The sequence below is a fragment of the Trichomycterus rosablanca genome, chromosome 8 (genome assembly GCF_030014385.1).
Source record: "Trichomycterus rosablanca isolate fTriRos1 chromosome 8, fTriRos1.hap1, whole genome shotgun sequence".
Classification (NCBI taxonomy): Eukaryota; Metazoa; Chordata; class Actinopteri; order Siluriformes; family Trichomycteridae; genus Trichomycterus; species Trichomycterus rosablanca.
The window spans coordinates 5,985,625-6,011,873 of NC_085995.1; the positions used below are offsets into that span (position 1 = coordinate 5,985,625).

General features: G+C 38.8%; 1 protein-coding gene and 1 non-coding gene across 2 annotated transcripts in view; both read left to right on the top strand.

The window, feature by feature from the left end:
- Positions 1-25,044, top strand: part of LOC134319661 (gamma-aminobutyric acid receptor subunit alpha-2) — a 54,431-nt gene extending 29,387 nt beyond the window's left edge. The window contains exons 7-9 of the mRNA XM_063000955.1: positions 10,536-10,688; positions 17,570-17,772; positions 24,396-25,044. Coding sequence (XP_062857025.1) covers positions 10,536-10,688; positions 17,570-17,772; positions 24,396-24,701 — 662 coding nt within the window. The 3' untranslated portion in view covers positions 24,702-25,044. The remainder of the gene's footprint in view (positions 1-10,535; positions 10,689-17,569; positions 17,773-24,395) is intronic.
- Positions 12,263-12,334, top strand: trnae-cuc (transfer RNA glutamic acid (anticodon CUC)). The gene has a single exon. It is a non-coding gene; the product is annotated as a tRNA-Glu (tRNA).
- Positions 25,045-26,249: the final 1,205 nt, after the last annotated feature.

Sequence of the window (26,249 nt, forward strand, 5' to 3'; positions counted from 1 at the left end):
TAATAGAGTGGACAGTGAGTGGACACGGTATTTAAAAACTCCAGCAGCACTGCTGTGTCTGATTCACTCCTACCATAACAACACACACTAACACACCACCACCATGTCATTGTCACTGCAGTGCTGAGAATGATCCACCACCCAAATAATACCTGCTCTGTGGTGGTCCTGTGGGGTTACTGATCATTGAAGAACAAGGGTGAAAGCAGGCTAAAAAAGTATGTAGAGAAATAGATGGACTTCCGAAGGAAACCCACACAGAACCAGGGGAGAGTATGCAAACTTTACACAGAAAAGGACCCGGACCGCTCCAGCTGGGCATTGAACCCAGGACCTTCTTGCTGTGAAGCAATTTTGCTACCCACCGAGTCACTGTGCCACCCCACTATTATTATTATTATTATTATTATTATTATAAGGGAAGGAAGATGTACCAGATGGCTGCTTTGTTTTAGTCGATACCACATGTCATTTTCCCTGTCGCAATATTTATTGCCTTCTTTAAACGCAATGGAGCCAGAAACACTTACATTCCCACCACCTACTTTGCCTCCCACCCAATCTTTCCTGCTCCCAATGTGTAAACGCTGCGGCCTGCAGCACAGTTTTTTTTTTTTTTTTTTTTGCTCATTGCCATTTATCGGTTCAGTAAAGCATACAAAATTGGCAGAGAATGTAGCAAAGGCGAAACCCTTGACAAGATATTCCACTTCTGCTGTGCCCAGAAAGCCCTCAGCACACTGCCGATTCATCTTACTGGATTTTGATTCCTGCATGGCTAGCAGTCCATATAAGAAAAAAAAACTCCTGCTTTATAGGTTGTGATTTTTCTCTGTCTGTGTGGCTCTGTTTCTGTTACCTGCTTTATTTATTCAAATGGAAAAGCTGTATAGAAAGCGGGAAGGGAAACACCTACACTGCTCAATACCTCTGTGTGTGAACTCATCTGTAAACTGTAAGAAAAAGCTGTGGGATTAAAAAAAAAAAAACAATCACATTCTTATACACCGATTAGCCATAACATTAAAACCACCTCCTTGTGGTGGGTCATTGTCAGCGCTGCAGTGACACTGACATGGTGGTGGTGTGTTAGAGTGTGTTGTGCTGGTATGAGTGGATCAGACACAGCAATGCTGATGGAGTTTTTAAACACCTCAATGTCACTGCTGGACTGAGAATAGTCCACCAACCAAAAATATCCAGCCAACAGCACCACATGGGCAGAAGGTCTAGAAGATGACCTGGTGATGGTGACCAGTGCATGAGCAAAGCTTTCTAAAATAGAAACATATCTTTATTGATAATAAAGTGCAGTCACATCAAGTAATTATTCATAATAAAGAATACTTGTGGTTGTTAATAATCTGAGGTTTTATCTTTCTATTTAGAAGAATGAGGATTTGTAAAGGAAAGAAATGTGTTTGCTTTACGATGTAAATACTCAGTGCAGCAACATGAGCAAATCCTTCAATATTTGAAGATGGATACGTTGTGTATTTTGACTTATGTGTCTAGCAATGCTATATTGATTGTCTTGCTAAATAGGCCCTGTGGAATGTTTCTAATTCAAGCATTCAATTAGAGATGCCTTCTTCTAATGACTTATAACCTGTACGTGTAGCTTTATAAGGTAATTTAAAGGTCATCCTGGTTTTAGAGTTTCTGTGACCTCTGTTATTATCAGGCAGTCCAGGCTTAGTGTTGGAGCTATGGGCTATTGATCAGAAGGCTAAGGGTTTAAATTCAAAAGCAATGACCTTAACCTGTATGGAGGCTGACCCTTCTGATCCCAGTTTGCTGGGATATGCAAAAATGACCATATCATAAATTCTATAATTTCGTATAAGTAGTTCCGATTAGGCAATATGGCTTAATAAAAATCTAACCATGTTGTTATGTGTTGTTATATCTGATAAAAATGTATTGTGTTTTTTATTTGTATTTGTTTATTTTTAATAAATTTTGCATTTTATTCAACAGTATAATCATGTGTTCAAAAACTAAATAATGGAAGGACTGAGCAGTATAAGTCCTCATGCAGAATGCATTTTGGTCAAACTTTAAAAAAGGTAAATTCTGGAACTATCATTGCTTTTTTTAATAACAGACACCAATAAAGTGGTGTCCCTATTTTATACGCTTATTGTTTATTGTAGCAGTGTAATAAGCAGAATAATTTATTCTATAAGTATAATATATAGCTTTAACGAGTCACTGGGCAGTGCTGGAAACAATCCGAGGAAACAATTAGAGCTTTGATGATTAAGTGGAGACTGGAGAATTAGGTTTGCTGAGTAGTGCACACCACACAAGCCCTCATCTCGGCCACATGCTGAGTCTAGTCTTCAAGCACGTAAAAACTCAGATATAGGACAGGACTGTAATTTTAAAATAATGAGAACAAAAGAGAAGCAAACAGAAGGAAAACCAAGATCAGCCCCTCTGCTGACCCTAGTTCATTCTTACCTACAGTTTGAGTATTAATTCTGTATTAATTAACACACCAGTGAAATGTGCTTTTTATTTTATTTATAGGAACATTAAGCAAGGCATTTGGTGTAATTGTGTTTGTTTATTATTTGGGTTTATTGTCATGCCTCCCCTATTCTATTGTATTGATCTTTCTTGTTAAATACGTTTTGCCGCTGTTCTGTTGATCCATGGATGGTTATTCTGCTGCCTTTCATTCCTCCCAAGCTTTGTGCTTTTAAAAATAAAATACAACTGGTTTTAAAATCCATTGCAATTATGCTTGTTGTAATGATTACACTCGTTCATGATTACGTTTGTTTAAAAACTGTAATTAAACTTTAGAACGTAATTCCCATTATAGGAAATAAAAACAAATCTCCCCACCTAGAACAAACATTTCCATGACCATGGCTTTAATGACCAAAAAGACATTCTTATTCCACAGTGGAAATAAAATTCAGTTTGAATTCAGCTTGTTTTGTATAAAAATATTTAGTTTCTTCTTTATTTAGTATAAACCCTTAATAGTTTGTGAAAAAAAACAATACAATTAAGTTAATTGTATTCATTAATTTAACTTGCATTTTATGTACGTACAATTAACATTTGTTTCTTTGGTGAAAGCCAAAAACGAAGGACAGTGTATCTACAGTATGAAAATAACAGTACTTTTTAAATATATACATGACAAAAGTATTGGGGCACCCCTCCTGAGCAGAGCTCTGATCTCAGCCCCACTGAACAGCTTTGGAATGAACTGGAACAACAACAGAGGCTTTCTTGACCAACATCAGTGCTCAGCCATACAAATTGTCTTTTGACTGAATGGGCACAAATTTCCACAGACATACTTACAAGTCTTGTGGGAATCACACAGAAGGCACTCTATATTAATACCAGTTGTTTGGGATATGTTCAATTCCCCCTATGCACTTCAGCAACTTCTCCCTCATGCATGACACCATCTGGGGATTCTTGTCACTTAGACATTGCCAATTGTGTCTGTTGAGCGCTTATTCAGGTTGGTGGAATCTCTAAGACTCTTGTGCATTACATCCAAAAATTGAGATTAAATGTTAGTTGTAATCACCCTTGGTAGCAGCTGTTACATCTAGCCAGTAATTATCCAATATTTAAAAAGCATCCTAATAATAGGCTGCACCACCTAATTTATAATGGGGGTGATGCCTGACTAATAAGTTCAAGTTATTCCACAAATACTGCTTTGAATTCTAGCCAAAACATTTTGCTGTAGCCTCTTTAGACCTCTGGATTTTTTGCTGGAAAGAAATAAGCCATCATATTCACTTCTTGCTAAGAATTGTTGTAAAAAGGTTCCTATAGTTACAGAGAACTCAATCCTCTATTATTATCCAGCTGTCCAGGCAACGCTGGAAGAGAGCTGTGTGAATTCTGTTCCTTATTCTGGTTTGATATATTGTGCTTAGGTGCAGCTACTTTGTGTCCATGTGTAGATAATTCTCAGGCTGTCTAATGGCAGTAATGTTTGTGTGTTCTTAAGGGAATTTTGCTTTAATTACTTATTCAATTAGGCCATCCAGAAAAAAAATGCTTGTTTAGATTATCAAGATGTGCAAGCATTGTGGAAATTTTGTATGAGAAGGCATGTGTGCATGTGCTCATGCTTGTATAATTATACATTGCAGGTAGATTTGATTTGAGTTGATGACTAGATCACAATACTACTTTTGGTAATAGTCTACATGGGTCAGGTGAAAAAATAATATTAACATAAGCTCGCAAACAAAAAATTGTAGTCACATACTGTCAAAATTAATTCATTCTCAGAAGAGTGGTTTAATTACGTCCCAATTTTTATTTTAGCACTTCCCACTTTGGATAAATTTAATTGCATATATGCACTCCAGCAACTTCTACCTTATGCATGACATCCTTGTCACCTAGACGTTGCCAGTTGTATCTATTGGGTCCCTAACCAGGCTGTTGGCATCTCTAAGTCTCTAGATCATTACACCCAAAAACCAAATGTTATTTTGGGGTGGTGTTTACAATTGACCCCTCTTGTGCCAAACTTGGGTGGCACGGTGGCACTGTCGCCTCACAGCAAGAAGGTCCTGGGTTCGATCCCCAGGTTCTGTGTGGAGTTTGCATGTTCTCCCCGTGTCTGCGTGGGTTTACTCTGGGTGCTCCGGTTTCCTCCCACAGTCCAAAGACATGCAAGTGAGGTGAATTGGAGATACTAAATTGTCCATGACTGTGTTTGATATAACCTTGTGTGAACTGTGAAGCTTGTGTAATGAGTAGCGTTCCTGTCATGAAGCATTTCCCACTTTGGATATATTTAATTGCATATACATCCAGCAACTTCTACCTTACGCATGACATCCTCTGGCCTTCCTTGTCACTTAGACATTGCCAGTTGTGTCTATTGAGGGCTGAACCAGGCTGGTGGCATCTCTAAGTCTCTAGTGCACACACCCAAACAAAAAGTGGTCATATAAAATAATGAGGCTTTATTTATAGTCACATACTGACAAAATTAATATTTGTTGCATCATTGTCCACCCAATTTTGTCTATGGTTCTGATCTATGGCAAAAGCAATTAACGTAGAATTCGTGTCTATGTAAGAAAGTTATGTAAGAAATAAACATACGAAGGGATTTTAAAAATTAACGTAATGGAAACAGTAACTTGCTCTTTTTATTTAAACGATAATTAAATAGTGTATGCATAATGAAGTCGGATATGCAAATGAGTACATGCAACAAAAAGTAATCAAGGCAGTCGTTCTGTGTGAGCTGTTTGAGTAAACTGAACTAATCAGGTTTGCACCATGTATTGGACTGTGTGGGATAATGGTTTATTTAGAACAGCCTCCACTCAGATAATTGCTGTAGCCTACAAGGATGATTACAGGAAGCATAATAAATGCATGACGGCTCAAAGTCACGTGTGCATGTTCGGTGATTCCCTTCGTTCAATCTCTGCCTCCTTTCTTGTATAAATCTCACCACTGTGTCACACGTTTTTATGTGAATTTGGTGGCATCATTTCAGTGTTCTTACTTGACTCATTTTTCAGAAACCCCCTCGCTCACGCCCCCCTGTTTTTTGCTTGCCACTCTGTTAGATGATGATAGATCTGCATTTCAGTCACTGATTACCATGGTGATGGTAGCGTGATGGATGGAGGTAGAATATGTTACTAGGAGCAATTAGAAAGCCAGATCTTTGTCCTTTTTGAGATCACAGGACAGACAGAGAGAAAGAGAATGAGTGGGAGAGAAAGAGAAAGTTGATGTATTCAGAACAGTATAAGTAGCAGATAAGCAGAAAGATGCTTGTGTTGATACGCGTGATCTAAATGTTCCCATAATAAACGATATTGACACAGCACCAAGTCTGATCATTATCATTCAAGTGAACTTGTTAGAAACAGATACTATGTAACCCAGATCTGGCTTTATGAAAACACAAATCAAAAGTAATCTAGGCCACTTTTGTATTTATGTTCTATTTACGGATATTCAGCCTCAGTCTAAACACCCAGATCGAAACCAGTTCTTGTAAATGAGGGGTGGGGGTACAGAGGCTTTCTGGGTGTTTACTATTTGCTAAACAAGAAATACTGATCTATTTGTGGTGGCACGATGGCTTGGCGTCGAAGTGTGGGTTTGGTTTCTAGGTTTGGTTGTCTGGGTCCTTTCTGTGTGGAGTTTGCATGTTCTCCCCATGTCTTTGTGGGTTTCCTCTGGAGGTGTTGGTTTCCTCCCACAGTCCAAAGTCACCCTAGGTATGTGTGTGTATGTGTGTGTTTGCCCTGTGATGGACTGGCAACCTTTCCAGGGTATTTTCTGCCTTTTACCCTGTAAATTAGACCCACCATGACCCTTAGTAAGGTAAAGCAATGTTAAAACAGACAAAAAATGAATGAGAATTGTTATCAAACTCAGCTTGTGTATAGTGGGATACGCTACCTGTAAACACCCCATGGCATCATCTCAATTCAATATGGTGTCACTGGCACTGCTGGTAAAAGGTCAAATCCCAAGCAATGCTATCAACCTCTGTTATCTGATCGAGGCCCCTGCAGTATTAATTGTGTTTATAGTACATCTTTCTGTACTGCTCTCTGTGAGGCTCCAGTACTGGCAGGTGAAAAGATGGGGCCGTCATCTGCATGCGTGTCGAACAGGTCTCAGCTCTCCTTCACCAGTACAAGGGTGCTACAGTTGACAAGGCAATTGGCAAAGATTAGATTGGGCAAAAATGGGGAAAAATACAGAAAGAACACACTGCTGTTCATTCCCTCTTACACATCGCTGTCAGCAGGGACCAGACGCGTAACGATTTTCATCTTCCTATCATAATTGCGATCTTTACGCTACACAGACAGTGGCATTTAGCCACTACCTACACACACAGTATCTGCCTGTGTATGTATTTTGTCTCCTTCAGTCTGACCCAGTTTATTATTGTTCCTTGTCAGTGTGTGTGTGTGTGTGTGTGTGTGTGTGTGTGTGTGTGTGAGGCAAGTAGTCCATCCTTCTCCATCCACCACACACGGCCACTGAGCGAGCCATGGCAAATTAAATTCTGAAGATAAAATCGCCACAGTGCAATTTAATTTAAACAAAATTCATTTACACAAAAGTAATAAATCCAAACCTGTACTCTCAAACAGGAGACAGAAGCAGAACATGTGAAGTGTGAACTAAAACTGTTAGTATATTTCAAATAATGGGTAAAAAAACTTGAAGAAAGTGAAAAAAAGTGGCAGAGCTGAAAAGACCATTTGAAGCATACTACAAAAAGAAGCTTGTGTCTTTCTCAGAGATTCAGCTCTAATGTGTGTTCTAATGGAGCTGTGAGTCCAGCCAAAATACTGATTCCAGAAAATGATCTGATAAAACAGTACATGTTTTAACATCTTTAAAATCTTGCTACATGTTTTATGCTTCTTGCATACCTTACAACTAAAAGAACCGTAGGGTCGGTTCGAAAACCTAGTGAGCTGCCTTGCTGTCTACTGCCTACGAGGGCAGCTGCCTACTTAGAAAGGATTATAATAAGACACCAACTTATAACGCAGGTTATTCAGAAACACTACTTAGACAGCGATTACGACAACTGTGTCACCGCAGTTTTTGCTTACTAAGCTAACACAGTTATCCTCAGGCCATTCAAACCAATGGGCTGAGGTGGCACAACATTTGAAAAGAACTCATTAGTTGCTCCACATTCAACCGCCATATTTGTAATGTTTTGTGAGAAGTTTTGCCGCACTGAATGCTGGGATTGCATTCACCGGTAAGAAAGCATTGAATGCTCCCTCGTTATTCAGGCAGTTTATTAAGGAATTCAAACAGCCTTCTTCTCAGGAGTGTAGGATGACGTAAAATGCGTGTAGAGAGCTTACTAGGTTTTTGAACAGACTCATAATGTGAAATGATTTTCATTACAGTCGTAAGCAAATATAATACCTGATCACAAACTTACTGATCACAGTGTGCAACTGGATAAGCTGTGTGTAATATCACATTCACTGTCACGCAAAAATGTTCATGGCAAAAACACAAGCGGAAGGCATTTGTTTGTTTATTCTGGTTTAATATTTAGTGATTAATAACTGTATTTGTCCATGTTCTATTTATTATAATAACACGATTATGGGATGTCCCTGTACGTGAACAAAAACGGACTAAAATGGGCTCAGGTGGCACAGCCGGATAATCCACTAGCACACCAGCGCAGAGTAGCTGAATCTCACCTCTGCTACCGGTCAGCTGGGCACCCTCTAGCAGGCATAATTGGCTTCCAGTCTGCTGGGTGGGAAAGACCAGACTCAAAGTTTGGGTTAGGTAAGGACCTTGGTTACCCAGGGCACCTGTACAGAAAGTGGAGGAGTGCAGAGATCAGGGCATGGCTCTCTGTACGTGAGGCCGACCTCACACAAAAATCCACAGAAGTATGGGTGAATAAGAAGGGTTTGGTAGGACTGTGCACATGTCAGAGAGAGTGTGTGTCAGGTGAATATACACACTCCTTGGACGCTGTTGGGGTCCCCAGCAGCAGATTGGCTACTCTAAAATTGTGGGAAACAGGCAAAAATAGATAAAACTTGACAGAAATAAATTATTCATGATACTTGGTAAGATTTAACATTGTAAAATTTTCGATCAGATTAAATCATGCTGTTTCTCCTACTCTGACAAGCAAATACGCCAATAAACTGGCAGAATCGGTTTCCTCCTGCAGTGATGCAACTAACCTGCCAATGTGGACCAAACACAGACCTGTATTCAATTCTAGCTTTAATGTAGGATTTCTCTAACCCTGAGCTACTTACCACAACTCATTTGAAGCCAGTGAACCTTACTGCACCACTGACCACAACTTGTGTCATTTACAGTGTCATTTACAATATAATAGAAATACATAATATGTATGACCCACTTAGGTATTGTGTTAATGTTTACAAATGTATATATATATATACACAAAACATTTTTCTTCTTTTTTAAATGATGACCTATTTTAGTCCTATTATTCAGCCCATATTTATCAAGAACACTGTATAATGACAGCACTAGAAGAAAAAAATGGTAAAATCCCTCTGCTAGCTTACTTGGCAGACGGAGCAGGAATTCCCACTTTGCCAAGTGACAGCATCAAGGCATCCTTTTTCAAGCCCAGAATCCACATACCTATATTTCCTCTGTTGCCATGGGCAACAAGCATCCTGCTTTCTCTCTGTTTGTTTCGTGGATGCTTTCCTGTGAGGGTTTCTCGCTGTTGCTGTCAAGCTCGGCAGCCTGTCATGTTTCTATAGCTCAGAATGCTAGATACACTGGGCTAATGTGCTAACCGCTTAACCATTGTTATCCTGTTACTCTGACAAACAGTTCTTTTTTTTCCTGTTTCTCCCAATCTAGTCATTTCCAATTCCCTATTGCAATTCCTTGGCTGCTTGCACCACCCCCCAAGCTGGCCAAAAAGAGCCAACGACTAGCATCCGCCCCCTCCAAAACGTGCAGAAGCTGGCTGCTTATTTACACCAGCCTGCCATCTGCCACCTTAACCAGACTATAAAGATTGGATACAATTAAAGGAACAATGAATGAGACATAACAAAGCATGAACACCCAAAAAGAAGACAGGGTGTTCTGGAAAAACGCTATCCATCTGGTCACCAGGAGTCGGAATTTAAGTGACGGCACTTAATAATAGTAATACTCAGCACTGTCATTGTTTGAGCTTATGAGGTTTATCACTTTGCAGCTGATTTGTTATTGCTCCACAGATCCAGCACTGACAGTTGACCAGTGAACCTATTTCAGGGACAAAATGTAACAAACATTCTATGATGTCAGTACACACCTTTTCACTGGCAATGTTTTCTGAATCGAAAAAGCATCCTCTGTGGTCTGAGGACTCTGTCTTTTTCCTGTTTTTTAATATGAAACACATTTGTAATTGTGATGTTCAGCCCATATTTCTTAAGTATATTGTATAATAACAGCATTTAAGGAAGTATGGTAAAATCCCTCTGCAAGCTCACGTGGCAGACAGAGAAGGAATTCCCACTTGCCAAGTGACAGCATCAAGGCATCCTTTTTCAAGCCCAGAATCCACATACTCATATTTCTTCTGTTGCCATGGGCAACACACATCCAATATTTTTAAAATTCTATAGGAGTATGTGATTCAAAAAATTTACATACATTTTCACCAAACACTGGGTGCAACAGGTTTCCAATCCAAACCATTACTGGGCTTTGGCCACCGAGACATAGCTTATCATGTCTGTGTAGATGCCTGGCCAGCCGATAGCACAGCTGAGATTCGAACCCAGTATGAATTCGATATCAGTAGTAATATTTTCTTCCATTTTGAGTGTTGTATGATCTGGCAAAGACCTGAAAGTAAGAAATCTCTAGCATTGTTATAGTGGAGAGCAGTATTTACACTTATATGTGCAGTAAATGGGTCAAAGATGACTTTTTAACATTTAAAATCTGTGAATTTTTACACACCCATCATTCCTGTGCTTTTACTAAAACTTTCCTCCTATTTGCAGGTGAGTATGCAGTGATGACGGCTCACTTCCACCTAAAGAGGAAGATTGGTTACTTTGTGATTCAGACGTACCTACCGTGCATCATGACCGTCATCCTGTCCCAGGTCTCCTTTTGGCTAAATCGTGAGTCAGTGCCTGCCAGGACTGTGTTTGGTAAGTGTACCAGTTTACAAACTTGTTTGTACTTCTTGTTAATTGGATATGCTTAATGTTGCATGTATGGCTGTGAAAAATGGTTTAATTGCTGTAAAAGATGTACTTCTATTTATTGATTGTATTAATTATTGGCGTCAACACAACACATTTTTGACTGTTATTATAATGTTATAACTATTAAATCCCTGGTTATTTATAAAACATTCACCTGCTAATACAATATTATCCTAAAAGGTCTTTTTTCAGTTGTTTTTTCTTTGTGTGGTTTTCTACTTGCTGCACCTCCATAATTCCTATTTTAGTCTATTTTATATATGAGCACCCAAGTGGTAGAACAAACATCCCTGTCTGTTTGAAAATCTGAGACTATCTACATCTCTACATCAAAAGATGATTAAGATCTTTATTAGATCTTTGGCGTCTTATTAAATAAATGTTTACTGACCCCTTGGAAAAATGTTATCAGATTTATCACTATATCTTTAAGATATCGTCTCTCACTGTGGTTCGGTAAAGTCTTGTAACATTAGGATTGGTTTAGTAAACTTTCCAGAGTGATATTTGATATTTCTTATTCTGATTTTTTTAGATTGTGGCTTAGTGTTTTTTAGAAAGTTTAAGGTGACTGCTTGACTTTTATTATAAGACCGCACTTTCTGATACCAAGCTGAATTAGCTAATTTAATAATGGGATACCTTTTATCTTTTAAATAAATGAAATGCCAATTTACAAAATGGTTTGCACTTTAATGTGTTGTTTTGTGGAATAATTTAAGATTAAAGGTAAAAAGGGTCAATTACTTTTTCACACCCCTCAGTATTTAAACTGAGCACAATGCACTAATGCACAAACATCTGGTTTTATAGAATAAACAATCCACTAGAAGCTTATCCGTCTTAGAAGCCTATCCCAGAAAAGACCATAAATGTTTGGTACAAAACTCTATCATCCTGAGCACTGAACCCTGTCCGAATAGGTCCCCATTTGTTATGGCATTCGCTCCATTTGGTCACATTTCAGACATTCTGTTTGCTCTTATCAGTCAGCATCATGCAGTGTGAATGAGGTGGGGGTGGGTTTCCACAATACTCAATAAAAATGACAGTTTCTGTTACCATCAAATCCAAGCTTTCTAAATGTGCTCACCTGTTTTTATGACGTACATTGTCCAGTCAGTAACTGGTATAATGGAAATGTGCAAAACTGTCCTTAATCCATCTCTCTAAATCACCTTTATGATGGTTTCTAATGTTTTATGATGGTTTTTTATAGTGAAAGGTTATATTGTGCTACTACCAGGTGATTGCTGTTCATGACAGAAACCCAAGCCCAATAATTTTCTATCTTCTCTGACAAATCAGTAGAAATTGAAGCAGAACTGGCATGGCAAAAATCTTTTGGCTATAAACAGTGTGATTGGTCCAATGTGTGAATTATTAGAGCACTTGTCTTTGAATTTATATTATGGATAAAAATTATATGTTTAAAAAAATTTAAGCACCACAAATGAATGAAAGTGATACAGTAAATATAATAACGTTTACAATTACTAGTTTTATTTTAGTTTTTATTCCTGGTGGTCTAGTGGCTAGGATTCGGCGCTCTCACCGCCGCGGCCTGGGTTCGATTCCCGGTCAGGGAACTTCAGCTATACTGACTTTCCCTATGGGATTAATAAAGTTATCTATCTATCTACAGTGTATCACAAAAGTGAGTACACCCCTCACATTTCTGCAAATATTTCATTATATCTTTTCATGGGACAACACTATAGAACTAAAACTTGGATATAACTTAGAGTAGTCAGTGTACAACTTGTATAGCAGTGTAGATTTACTGTCTTCTGAAAATAACTCAACACACAGCCATTAATGTCTAAATGGCTGGCAACATAAGTGAGTACACCCCACAGTGAACATGTCCAAATTGTGCCCAAAGTGTCAATATTTTGTGTGACCACCATTATTATCCAGCACTGCCTTAACCCTCCTGGGCATGGAATTCACCAGAGCTGCACAGGTTGCTACTGGAATCCTCTTCCACTCCTCCATGATGACATCACGGAGCTGGTGGATGTTAGACACCTTGAACTCCTCCACCTTCCACTTGAGGATGCGCCACAGGTGCTCAATTGGGTTTAGTCCATCACCTTTACCTTCAGCTTCCTCAGCAAGGCAGTTGTCATCTTGGAGGTTGTGTTTGGGGTCGTTATCCTGTTGGAAAACTGCCATGAGGCCCAGTTTTCGAAGGGAGGGGATCATGCTCTGTTTCAGAATGTCACAGTACATGTTGGAATTCATGTTTCCCTCAATGAACTGCAGCTCGCCAGTGCCAGCAGCACTCATGCAGCCCAAGACCATGATGCTACCACCACCATGCTTGACTGTAGGCAAGATACAGTTTCTTGGTACTTCTCACCAGGGCGCCGCCACACATGCTGGACACCATCTGAGCCAAACAAGTTTATCTTGGTCTCGTCAGACCACAGGGCATTCTAGTAATCCATGTTCTTGGACTGCTTGTTTTCAGCAAACTGTTTGCTGGCTTTCTTGTGCGTCAACTTCCTTCTGGGATGACGACCATGCAGACCGAGTTGATGCAGTGTGCGGCGTATGGTCTGAGCACTGACAGGCTGACCTCCCACGTCTTCAACCTCTGCAGCAATGCTGGCAGCACTCATGTGTCTATTTTTTAAAGCCAACCTCTGGATATGACGCCGAACACGTGGACTCAACTCCTTTGGTCGACCCTGGCGAAGCCTGTTCCGAGTGGAACCTGTCCTGGAAAACCGCTGTATGACCTTGGCCACCATGCTGTAGCTCAGTTTCAGGGTGTTAGCAATCTTCTTATAGCCCAGGCCATCTTTGTGGAGAGCAACAATTCTATTTCTCACATCCTCAGAGAGTTCTTTGCCATGAGGTGCCATGTTGAATATCCAGTGGCCAGTATGAGAGAATTGTACCCAAAACACCAAATTTAACAGCCCTGCTCCCCATTTACACCTGGGATTTTGACACATGACACCAGGGAGGGACAACGACACATTTGGGCACAATTTGGACATGTTCACTGTGGGGTGTACTCACTTATGTTGCCAGCTATTTAGACATTAATGGCTGTGTGTTGAGTTATTTTCAGAAGACAGTAAATCTACACTGCTATACAAGTTGTGCACTGACTACTCTAAGTTATATCCAAGTTTCATGTCTATAGTGTTGTCCCATGAAAAGATATAATGAAATATTTGCAGAAATGTGAGGGGTGTACTCACTTTTGTGATACACTGTATTTATTAAAACAAGGTGGGGTGAATTAGTGCCATAAAGTTTATTGTTCCAAAATGAACACTATCTGTTAATCTGAAGTGGATATATTCACGGGTAATACACCGATCAGCCATAATATTAAAACCACTTCCTCATTTCTTTACACATTGTCCATTTTATTGGCTTCACTTATCATATAGAAGTACTTTTTAGTTCTACAATTACTGACTGTAGTCCATCTGTCCAGCAGTGTTGCTGTGTCTGATCCACTCATACCAGCACAACACATACTAACACTAACACACCACCACCATGTCATTGTTACTGCAGTGCTGAGAATGATCCACCACCTAAACAATACCTGCTCTGTGGTGGTCCTGTGGGGGTCCTGACCATTAAAGAACAGGGTGAGAGCAGGCTAAAAAAGTATGTAGAGAAACAGATGGACTACAGTCAGTAATTGTAGAACTACAAAGTGCTTCTATATGGTAAGTGGAGCTGATAAAATGGATAGTGAGTGTAGAAACAAGGAGATGGTTTTAATGTTATGGCTGATCAGTGTATAATACATAACAAACAAAAGTAAGTTCATTATACCCAGGTCTATGAGGTGCTTCACATTTAGAATAAAGAAGTCTACAAAGCCGATGTAAATGTACAAACTCTAGAGAGACTGTGACTATTTATGCCACAACCATTGTTCAAAAATATCCATTTTGTTTCTCATTTAAAATGTATGAAGGTACTTTCAGCTGTATTATATCAAAATTTTATATCCCATGCCAGAGTATAATGTGAACATTTATAGCCAGTAAACTAATACAATGCTTACAGATGTCAGTCTTTTATTATTATTATTATATTATGGTTGTATTTTCAGTGTTACACAGGTCTTGTGTTGTGATGCATGTCAGATGTGAGTCACGATGCCAGGAGAGAAACACCATCTCTCTTCTGTTGGATGATTTTAGTCAGGCCAATGGTTCACTGTGACTAATGTAGAGTATGTGACTGATAAAATGCATAGTGCCTTTTTATTTTTATGTGCTATTATTATAGAATGGCTAGGTAAGAACGTGTGCTATTGTATGATTATTAAATAGAATTCCAACAGGACAACAATCTGTGAAATGAAACCCAATTTGTAACCATTCTACATGTTAATCTTTTTCTTGTTTTTATCAAACCTGCAAGAAAAATAGTAGAGACTTTTTGGAATAACATGGATTTTTACATTTATTACTAATAAAATGTGATCTGATCCTTATCCAAGTCATGAATGGACACTGGCCTTTATTTATTGAAGTAGTGAATAATCAGTTCTGTTAACAGCATAAACATACACCACTTTTATCTTTTGCTTTTTCTGAACAATAAAACATGCAAATATTTGAGAATATTGGAACCAAAGAAATGCTTAATTTTTGAATAAATTGTGAACTATATTTTAAATATTAGTGTTAATATGAAAAGAAAGAAAATATTAGTGTATACTATTTTGTTATTCAGAAACTGTAGGTTATTCTGTATTAATATTGTCTACATGTAATTTAGGGTGAATTGAAATTTGCAGAGCTTTATAAAATAATGACAGACTGCAGCTGTAAAATATTTAGATGTGTTTAGTTCCTGATCCAACTTTTTAATAAAGGAAAACCTTAGGCATGTTATGGATTTATGGATTCAGGCTGTAAAGTCACATTCTAATGATTGACTGTTTAATCATACAAGATTAGAAATGAGCAGAAGAGGGGTATTATGAACCATCTTTATTAATCTGTGCCACATTTGGTGGGTGAAGCAAATCTACCTGCCAATATTCCCCTGCATTCAGTGGGTGTTTAAATCCCCTTATTTACTCTCAGGAGACTGATCCTCTTTTGAAGCAAAGCTATATGAGATCCACTCTGTCTGAATTCTCAGATTATCACTAGTACGTTTCCTATCAATATAAATGAGGTGATTAGAAATGTGAGCACCCCTCATTCATTCGCATTTCCTGCTCATCCCAAATAATCTATATTAATACAATGCTGCTTTATTACCCAGCTCAATGCCGCTGCAATGCCACTCCCTTTATACATTGCTGCTTTATTACACAAATTATTTTTCTGTCCATTACGTTCACCTCTGCTTTGTTCTATCTCAATTGTTTAAGGATTCTCACAATTTCTATTATAAACAATTAACAATTTCATTCATTTTGGAATTCCAAAGAAAAAACAATAATATAATGTAATTCTAGCTGTCCACCAGGGTTGTATTTAGTATACTTCATGATGGGTGGCATCTTATTCAGGAATCACTTTTTTTTCTTATCCAATATCCAATTCAGTCTGACACCACTGTCTGACAGTTTGCTGAAACTACAATATGTCTAAATGAAAGTCATGTTTACAAAGTCGTAGAGAATATAAAACTTAACCTAGAGAATGCAATGTATGAAGAATTTATATAAAAATATCAAAAAGACATTTTCAGACATTCATATCGGCTTCTTCAATTTCCAGGCTCAAAAACAAGTACTTGGTTGTGTGGTTGGTTGGCGTGTCAGTCAAATGCACTAATCCATCAGTTGTTGGGTATTTTACAAGCAACAATGGCTGTAAACTGTTGGGTTAAGGCTGGGAGAGGAATATTAGGAGCAAAGCTTGTTCCTCTGTGCATGCCAAAGTTATACTGCTCTGAACACAGGTTTAGATGTGATTAGGTGTGACACTCATCCCCTAAAACTTGCCAACCTCAAACCTTATGATATCATTGTATGCATTTTTCTTTCTGCATGCACCACTCCTGCACTGGCCAAGGATTGACGCAGACTATCACACACTCCTTGCGTACATGCAGTTGCTGCTTACTTCTTTGCCCCTTTCCAGCAGTGGATTCCAAGAGAGCGTTGTATTACATATGAAGAGCCACACTGTGCTCCTGTAAATGACCCAAACAGCAAAGGTCACACTTATGTAGCAGCATTGAAACCTCCTTGACCTTTTCTCCTTTGACACACCCAACTGTGCCTGTTAGTTACCTGGTCAGCTTAATAGCACAGCTAAGAAACAAACTGGAGAGCTCAAGCGCTCTTCGATGGTGGGTAGACCACTGCTCCAGCCAAGCGCACCAGCTTTGTCATTTTTAGCAAAGCTAAAGCAAGACATTTAATGTACACTTGAAATAAAATTGCGAGGGGAGCTTAATGAAGCTTGGTGTTTTGTCTTTGGGATATGGTTACTGCAATGCATTATTTACACATACTAAAAACAACCCAGGCCAGCAGCCATTCAACAAGCCTTTGTTTTAATTTTCTAGACAAAATCCAGTTATAAATACATTTTAGTGTTGAATACTGGGGACAGGGGCAGGGAAATTAGAGAGGAGAGATAATTTAGTTCAATGAGGCATTACAGGACACTGTGTAACCATTTTTAGTTACGTAATAGGTCTAGTGTAGAGGATATTTTTGGTTTGCCTTCCAAGAGTGTTGCTGCTTTGCTAAACCTTTAATTTACATTGCAGTCTGCAGTAATTCATTATCACCTCTTGCAATTCTTTTATTCAGTCTGCATTGTAATTGGATGTTTATTCAGCCCTGTTCATGTCTCTGTGTTATTCAGGTGTGACAACTGTACTGACCATGACCACTCTGAGTATCAGTGCCCGCAACTCCCTGCCTAAAGTAGCCTATGCCACTGCCATGGACTGGTTTATTGCCGTGTGCTACGCGTTTGTCTTCTCCGCCCTCATTGAATTTGCAACAGTCAACTACTTCACGAAGCGCGGCTGGGCCTGGGACGGCAAGAGTGTGGTCTTTGACAAGGTAATGAACGTGTATAATTACCCAGTGACCTTTTCTGATCTGACACAGAAAGGGTTACTGTATTGATCTGACTACTTTATATTCTGACCATTTCATTAGAAACGGGAGTGATTTTTTTTCTTTTTAATTTTAATAACGTTAATGACCTACTGCAGGATTTCTAAGACTGCAAGTAACATCTTCATTACCTAAATTATATGTTTATATATGTGTTAAGTGGTAAGTATAAGCAAATAAGCAATCAACTGCATGACATTTACATTGTTAAATGCACTTACACTTAATTTTATAATCTGTGGGCACTTGGATAGCACAGCGGTAAATCATGCTATCCCACTACTGTTGAGATTCAAGGTTCGAATCCCTAGCAGTGCAAACGGCTGGTCAGAATTCTACAGACAGACAGACACGATTAGCAATGTCTTAAATACAGACATGACTGGCAAGGCCTCACGATGGATTGGCGTCCTGTCTCAGTAAAACAGGTGCTGACATATTTTACAGATCCTAGCCTTAACAAATATTATATGATCAAATTACCTAACAAAATCAAATTTGTGTAAATCAGAAGATACACTGGAAATGAGCGACTAGTCTCATAGTGTAGACTCTACATGCTTGTACAGTGTATCACAAAAGTGAGTACACCCCTCACATTTCTGCAGATATTTAAGTATATCTTTTCATGGGACACCACTGACAAAATGACACTTTGACACAATGAAAAGTAGTCTGTGTGCAGCTTGTATAACAGTGTAAATTTATTCTTCCCTCAAAATAACTCAATATACAGCCATTAATGTCTAAACCACCGGCAACAAAAGTGAGTACACCCCTTAGTGAAAGTTCCTGAAGTGTCAATATTTTGTGTGGCCACCATTATTTCCCAGAACTGCCTTAACTTTCCTGGGCATGGAGTTTACCAGAGCTTCACAGGTTGCCACTGGAATGCTTTTCCACTCCTCCATGACGACATCACGGAGCTGGCGGATATTCGAGACTTCGCGCTCCTCCACCTTCCGCTTGAGGATGCCCCAAAGATGTTCTATTGGGTTTAGGTCTGGAGACATGCTTTGCCAGTCCATCACCTTTACCCTCAGCCTCTTCAATAAAGCAGTGGTCGTCTTAGAGGTGTGTTTGGGGTCATTATCATGCTGGAACACTGCCCTGCGACCCAGTTTCCGGAGGGAGGGGATCATGCTCTGCTTCAGTATTTCACAGTACATATTGGAGTTCATGTGTCCCTCAATGAAATGTAACTCCCCAACACCTGCTGCACTCATGCAGCCCCAGACCATTGCATTCCCACCACCATGCTTGACTGTAGGCATGACACACTTATCTTTGTACTCCTCACCTGATTGCCGCCACACATGCTTGAGACCATCTGAACCAAACAAATTAATCTTGGTCTCATCAGACCATAGGACATGGTTCCAGTAATCCATGTCCTTTGTTGACATGTCTTCAGCAAACTGTTTGCGGGCTTTCTTGTGTAGAGACTTCAGAAGAGGCTTCCTTCTGGGGTGACAGCCATGCAGACCAATTTGATGTAGTGTGCGGCGTATGGTCTGAGCACTGACAGGCTGACCCCCCACCTTTTCAATCTCTGCAGCAATGCTGACAGCACTCCTGCGCCTGTCTTTCATAGACAGCAGTTGGATGTGACGCTGAGCACGTGCACTCAGCTTCTTTGGACGACCAACGCGAGGTCTGTTCTGAGTGGACCCTGCTCTTTTAAAACGCTGGATAATCTTGGCCACTGTGCTGCAGCTCAGTTTCAGGGTGTTGGCAATCTTCTTGTAGCCTTGGCCATCTTCATGTAGCGCAACAATTCGTCTTTTAAGATCCTCAGAGAGTTCTTTGCCATGAGGTGCCATGTTGGAACTTTCAGTGACCAGTATGAGAGAGTGTGAGAGCTGTACTACTAAATTGAACACACCTGCTCCCTATGCACACCTGAGACCTAGTAACACTAACAAATCACATGACATTTTGGAGGGAAAATGATAAGCAGTGCTCAATTTGGACATTTAGGGGTGTAGTCTCTTAGGGGTGTACTCACTTTTGTTGCCGGTGGTTTAGACATTAATGGCTGTATATTGAGTTATTTTGAGGAAAGAATAAATTTACACTGTTATATAAGCTGCACACAGACTACTTTTCATTGTGTCAAAAAGTCATTTTGTCAGTGTTGTCCCATGAAAAGATATACTTAAATATCTGCAGAAATGTGAGGGGTGTACTCACTTTTGTGATACACTGTATGTCTAGGCATCCTTTTGTTTGCTTGTCTGTTCATCTATACAGCCTTTTGTCTTGATGTCTACATGTCTCTCACTGCATTTGTCTGGTTGTCTGTTTATGTGTCCTTCTACCTGAATGTGATAATTCTGCTCATTTTATTGTCATTCTTAGAAAAAGCCGGAGCATAAACCATTATTATTAATCTTCTTTGAAACATTCAATGAAAATGAAATTCTGTGGTTCTCTCAGGCTTTGACGGATGAGACACCACACATGAAACACATGAAAATGTAATAATATCCAATATGTTCCTAAAGTATTACAAGATTTTAACGTGAGTCTGATGTAATACAGTTCAAGAATATTACAGTTTGTAAGGGAGCTTAACAAAAATGGTCAAATACTTCTGCTGAATTGAGGTGACTGTTCTCATCAAGTCAAACAACCTTAAACCAACTATGTATTCTGAGATGCTTAGATATTTCTAGATGAATTCATTCTCAATGATTGGTTCCTGTAAACAAAAAAAAAAGCATTTTCTGATGCAGAGCATTTATAAAATAACATTTTATAAACAACTACTACATACACTACATGACCAAAAGAATGTGGACACCCAAACATCCCATCCATATATGCTTGCTCAACTTCTTATTCTAAACTCATGGCTGTTAATATGAAATTTATTTTGTCTACTGTGGCTACTGTTAGGTAAAACATCAAGATGTCCATACAACCCCAACACCCCTAACCATTAACTTGGTTCTGCTTATGACTAATTCTCCTTGGTCCCTGCTCTTATTAAAATTCTACTAAGCTTGGACAAGGTGCACATTCTCACGTATACATTTTTTTAAACTCCTTACTTCGTACAATAAACTGGAAGCTTACTCGGACTGTCTGCGTGTGATGAGTTTCTTCCCATGCACACACGGTTTTGCAGGGCTCTTTCTCTCAAACTCAAACTCATAGCAGCAAATGACACTGGAGTAGAGGATCAGAACGGCAAGATTTCTTTTAGATCTCTTGCTGTTCTAACATCTGCTTTAACAGACTTCACTTCACTTTACACACTTTGGTTACATTCATGACAAAAACGGTAGTTACTCACTACACAAGATTCATCAGTTTACAAGGTTAATGTCAAACACAGTCATGGGCAATTTTGTATCTCCAGTTAACCCCACTGAGCCACTGAGTCTGTGCAAATTTTCATCTTCTAATATTGTGCAATACTGACATTGTATTCTGTAGCATTAGAATTTTAATTTACTGGAACTATGGCATCAAGCTTACATCATCAAAATTAGCCCAACAAACTTTATTTAAGTAGTATAATTATCACACACCAAACTCTACAGTAATGCTTTCATCTAGTTCATGCAAGACAGCCACTCAGTGAAGCATAAATCACTGCTCACCTGGTAGTTTGGAACGGCATAGCGAGGATAGGTTATTTTTACACTATGAATGACATTAAAATTCGACAGATCTGTTCTATAAGCTCACACTTTGTAATTAATCTGCTGTTTCTTCTCAACTTTTCCACTTTATAATAACCAATTTACTTAGCAAAAAAGAAACACACTGAGCCACTTAGTAAAACCCAGTCTAATGGCAATGATAGATAGATAGATAGATAGATAGATAGATAGATAGATAGATAGATAGATAGATAGATAGATAGATAGATAGATAGATAGATAGATAGATAGATAGATAGATAGATAGATTTATTGATTTCGGAAGGAAATTAAAAATGTTTGTTTGTCAAGACTGTGTTTGTGTGCATAATTTTATTTACTGATATGGCTTAAACAGTCAAACATAAATTAGATGTTTTTTAATTCATGATTTGCTTATGTAGTTTCTAACACATTTAGATTTAGATGTTGCTCTTAATAAATCAGTTTAAGTTGAGTTTTTAAGCTCTAAATACAGCTAGTAATGCAGTTCAAATAGGTTAGCTATGAAAATTACATTTCTCCTGGCATGCTGTCAATCTTGTCTCGTTATATCCAGAAAGACTAATTAAGATTCTAACAGAGTCCTTTTTTTCCTCCACAATCAATTTACATCAGGGGAATAATGACCCATCAAATTTCACACTGTCAGTCTGGAGGAGAGCTCGGCTATAAATAAGGAACTCATTGCCTATTCATGAATGTGTCTTGCGTGAGTCGAGTGCATCAACTTTTCAAGTGATCAAACAAAAATGACATTTTTTTAAATAAACTTAAATTTTGACCCATCTCAGCACACACATTTTATTTACCATATTTTCTGTTTTATTTTTGACAATTCTCATCCATGAGCTGAGACAAGAAATGAACTTCATTCACTTCATTTCAGGAATCAATTAAAAAAAATAAAGTTTTAATAATTTTATTTATAGTTTTTTATAAATACAATTTAAAAATCCAACTGTGCAAACTTGCCTTTTATATTTCAGATAAACGTGGCCTAATGCAGCAGTTTGTGTTATACACTATACAATACTGGTTTTTCTGTTTTGGTCTGACAATGTAAACAACTATTCACACAGAATCGGATCATTTCAGCTTATTAGCAATATAAGAAACATTTGTATGTTTTTTGGATGAAGTAGTAACAGCTGTCTGTCCAGGTCCTTGTGGATGTACACTATATTGCCAGAAGTACTCGTCTGCCTTCACACGCATAAGAACTTGAGTGACATCCCATTCTTAATCTATAGGGTTTAATATGATGTCGGTCCACCCTTTGCAGCTATAACAGCTTCAACTCTTCTGGGAAGAGTGGCTTTGTGGCTTTCCACAAGGTTTAGGAGTTATGGGAATTTTTGACCATTCTTCCAGATGCGCATTTGTGAGGTTGCACGAGAAGGCCTGGCTCACAGTCTCCACTCTAATTCATCCCAAAGGTGTTCTATCGGGTTGAGGTCAGGACTCTGTGCAGGCCAGTCAAGTTCTTCCACACCAAACTCACTCATCCATGTCTTTATGGAGCTTGCTTTGTGCACTGGTGCGCAGTCATGTTGGAACAGGAAGGGGCCATCCCCAAACTGTTTCCACAAAGTTGGGAGCATGAAATTGTCCAAAATCTCTTGGTATGCTAAAGCATTAAGAGTTCCTTTCACTGGAACTAAGGGGCCGAGCCCAACTCCTGAAAAACAACCCCACACCATAATCCCCCCTCAAGACAAGTACCGTTCTCCTGGCAACTGCCAAACCCAGACTCGTCCATCTGATTGCCAGACGGAGAAGCGTGATATGCACTTCAGAGAACACGTCTCCACTGCTCTAGAATCCAGTGGCGGCATGCTTTACACCACTGCATCCGACACTTTGCATTGCGCTGGAATTCACTGAGCTCCTGAGAACGACCCATTCTTTTACAAATGTTTGTAGAAGCAGTCTGCAGGCCTAGGTGCTTGGTTTTATACACCTGTGGCCATGGAAGTGATTGGAACACCTGAATTCAATTATTTGGATGGATGAGTGAATACTTTTGGCAATATAGTGTATGTAAGGGCAGGAATGAAAGATTTTTGCCAAAGATAGTCTGTCATTGTAGCTAATTCGGAACCTACGTATAGTAAAAAGCACAAACATTGACCTTTGCTACATGGTACTTTGCTTTTCCTAGTGCTTGCATTTTGAATTTACTCCAAAGATGCAGAATGAGACACGGTGAACTAGAGTACCAGAGTGTTCCTCTCTATGGGATGAAATTATTACATTTCTAATCTGCATAAGGAGGAACACTTTCCCCTCCTGCTCTCTAAACCCACATGATTTGTTCTACAGGCGGCTCTCACCAGACAGCCAACTGCTCAGAACATGAGGTTGTTTTTAATTAAATTGAGATATCCAGAAATGCCAGCTTCAGCCTGAATAAATCATCGACTTAGCAGTAATAAAAGTAGTGGTTTGCAAAATGAATTCCTTATACAGTCTATAGCTTGCGAGTGGACAGGTATACACTTCTATCAAACAATAATAATGATTATTTACACACATATAAAGGAAATGCAAGGCTACATTGGGTGGCATTTTAAAATACATCCTTTCTACTTACCCTGGGAATAGTGATGTTATTGACTTCTGGCAATATTTCAGCAGTCTATAGCTTTACAAATGTAACAATGAACTTTTGGCCATTTACCAAACAATAGAATAAAACGGCTTTTCACTTGTTTCTTTGCTTATACATGGTTCTCTGTCTAATTGAAAAGCCTTAAATGTTTTTATGGAATGTAAAAGGTTAAGCAAACACTAACAGCTTGGACCCACTCATTGTTTGTTCCTTTACAGCCCCATTTTTATCAAAGATTAATTTAGAATGATATATAACAATAAACAATGTTTGGTTTTTTTTGTTGTTTGCTTTCACAGAAGAAGGAAAAAGCCTCAGTGATTAAGAAGAATAATGCATATGCTGTGGCCGTGGCTAACTACGCTCCCAACATCACCAAAGACTCCGTCCTCCCCACTATTGCTAAAGGCGGAGTGACCGATCCAGGCAAAGCCAAATCCGAGAGCAAACCAGTAGAGAACAAGAAAACCTTCAACAGCGTGAGCAAGATCGACCGCATGTCCCGCATAATGTTCCCCGTGCTCTTCGGTAGCTTTAACCTGGTCTACTGGGCCACCTATTTAAACAGAGAACCGGTTATCAAGGACATGGTCCCTTCCAACTAGTCATGCTGTGTAGTAGCGCTCAAGATCCAGGACTAAAAAGGAAGCCAAAAAAACTCCAGGGACTCCATTACGCTCATTTCCACACACAAGCAGTTTAACGCTATCCAGCCGCCAAGCTGTGGATCGTTGATTGTCTCTGCTCTCTTTTCTACACTGTTTTCTGCTGTGCTTTTGAAATGATCAATTATATAAATATGTATTTCTGCCTAAAAGTATATGCTGTATATGTTTGTTATTTTAATATGGCTGTTCTTGTTGGGTTTGGTGTGTTTTTGTTTTGCAGTTTTGTGAACGTTTCTGTTTTGTGAGTGTAAGTTCTAATGAAAAAAAAACTTTGACCTTTTCTGTGACCACTTTGGCTTATTGTATCGTACTTCATAAATTGTAATTTTTTTTATTTTTTGCATATTATTTATTTGACCTACTTGTTTGTAAATCTTGCCTTTTTGTAATGGTGCTTGTTTTGACTTTTTTATTGCTACCTTAATGACATCACCGATTGGGGTGTGATGAAAATGTTATTTTTCTATTTTTTTATTAATTTTTTGTGGGGACTGGTGTGAACACTTACAGATGGTGGACAAAAACCAGAAACACTACAATAAAAAGAGCTGTGACCAAATCACAATTATAAACCCAGCTGTTGGTGAGTTATAATCAGCTGATTGTTAAAAAAACAGCATGTATCATTGTAAGAGCGCTCTGACAATTAGCACATTGGTGTGTGTGTGTGTGTGTGTGTGTGTGTGTGTGTGTGTGTGTGTGTGTGTGTGTGTGTGTGTGTGTGTGTGTGTGTGTGTGTGTGTGTGTGTGTGTAATATGTGAGATTTCAAGCAGCATGGAGCGGCTAACAGCTCTTAAATAAAAGTAAATGGTTTATTAAATGTTTAAATTGGACCTGTAAGACATCATGATGGCGAATGAGAAACATGAACAAACAGCATCAGTGATAGACTGAACTTTACAGGATAGTTGCCAAATAAATCAGCTCAGAATTGAATCAGAATGTCTACAGGCCAGTCTGAACAAAAACTGTATATTATATTACACAAAGCTGGAATTTATTGCAGAGCTGCTGTTTGAAAGCATTTCTTATAAAATATCAACACACAGAGATGCATTACTTGGTGTATGGAGCAAATCTTGGACCTCTGAACAATTGAAAATATGAATAAGTAAGTTTACCTCAACCTTTTTCTTACATCTGGATAAATTAAGTTTAAATAAGTTTAATGATTTCATTAAACCACAATGTTTGTTGCCAGCTATTGATTATAGAGAGACAGCCAAAAGGTTATGGACAACCATCTGAAGGAATTTGTTGAATACAATGACATAACAATGTCCCTATAGTGCAAACCCTTGTTCCTAATAATGTCCTTATATTTCAGGACCCCCCCTCCCCCCCATATAAACTGTTAATATTATGCCAGAGGGATTTGATACACCAGGATGTAATCAAGTGCCTTCCATATTCTCCCACACCACCAGCTTTACATAATTAAACACAATTAAACCTTTTTAAACTACTGGAGTGCAGACTGTGAA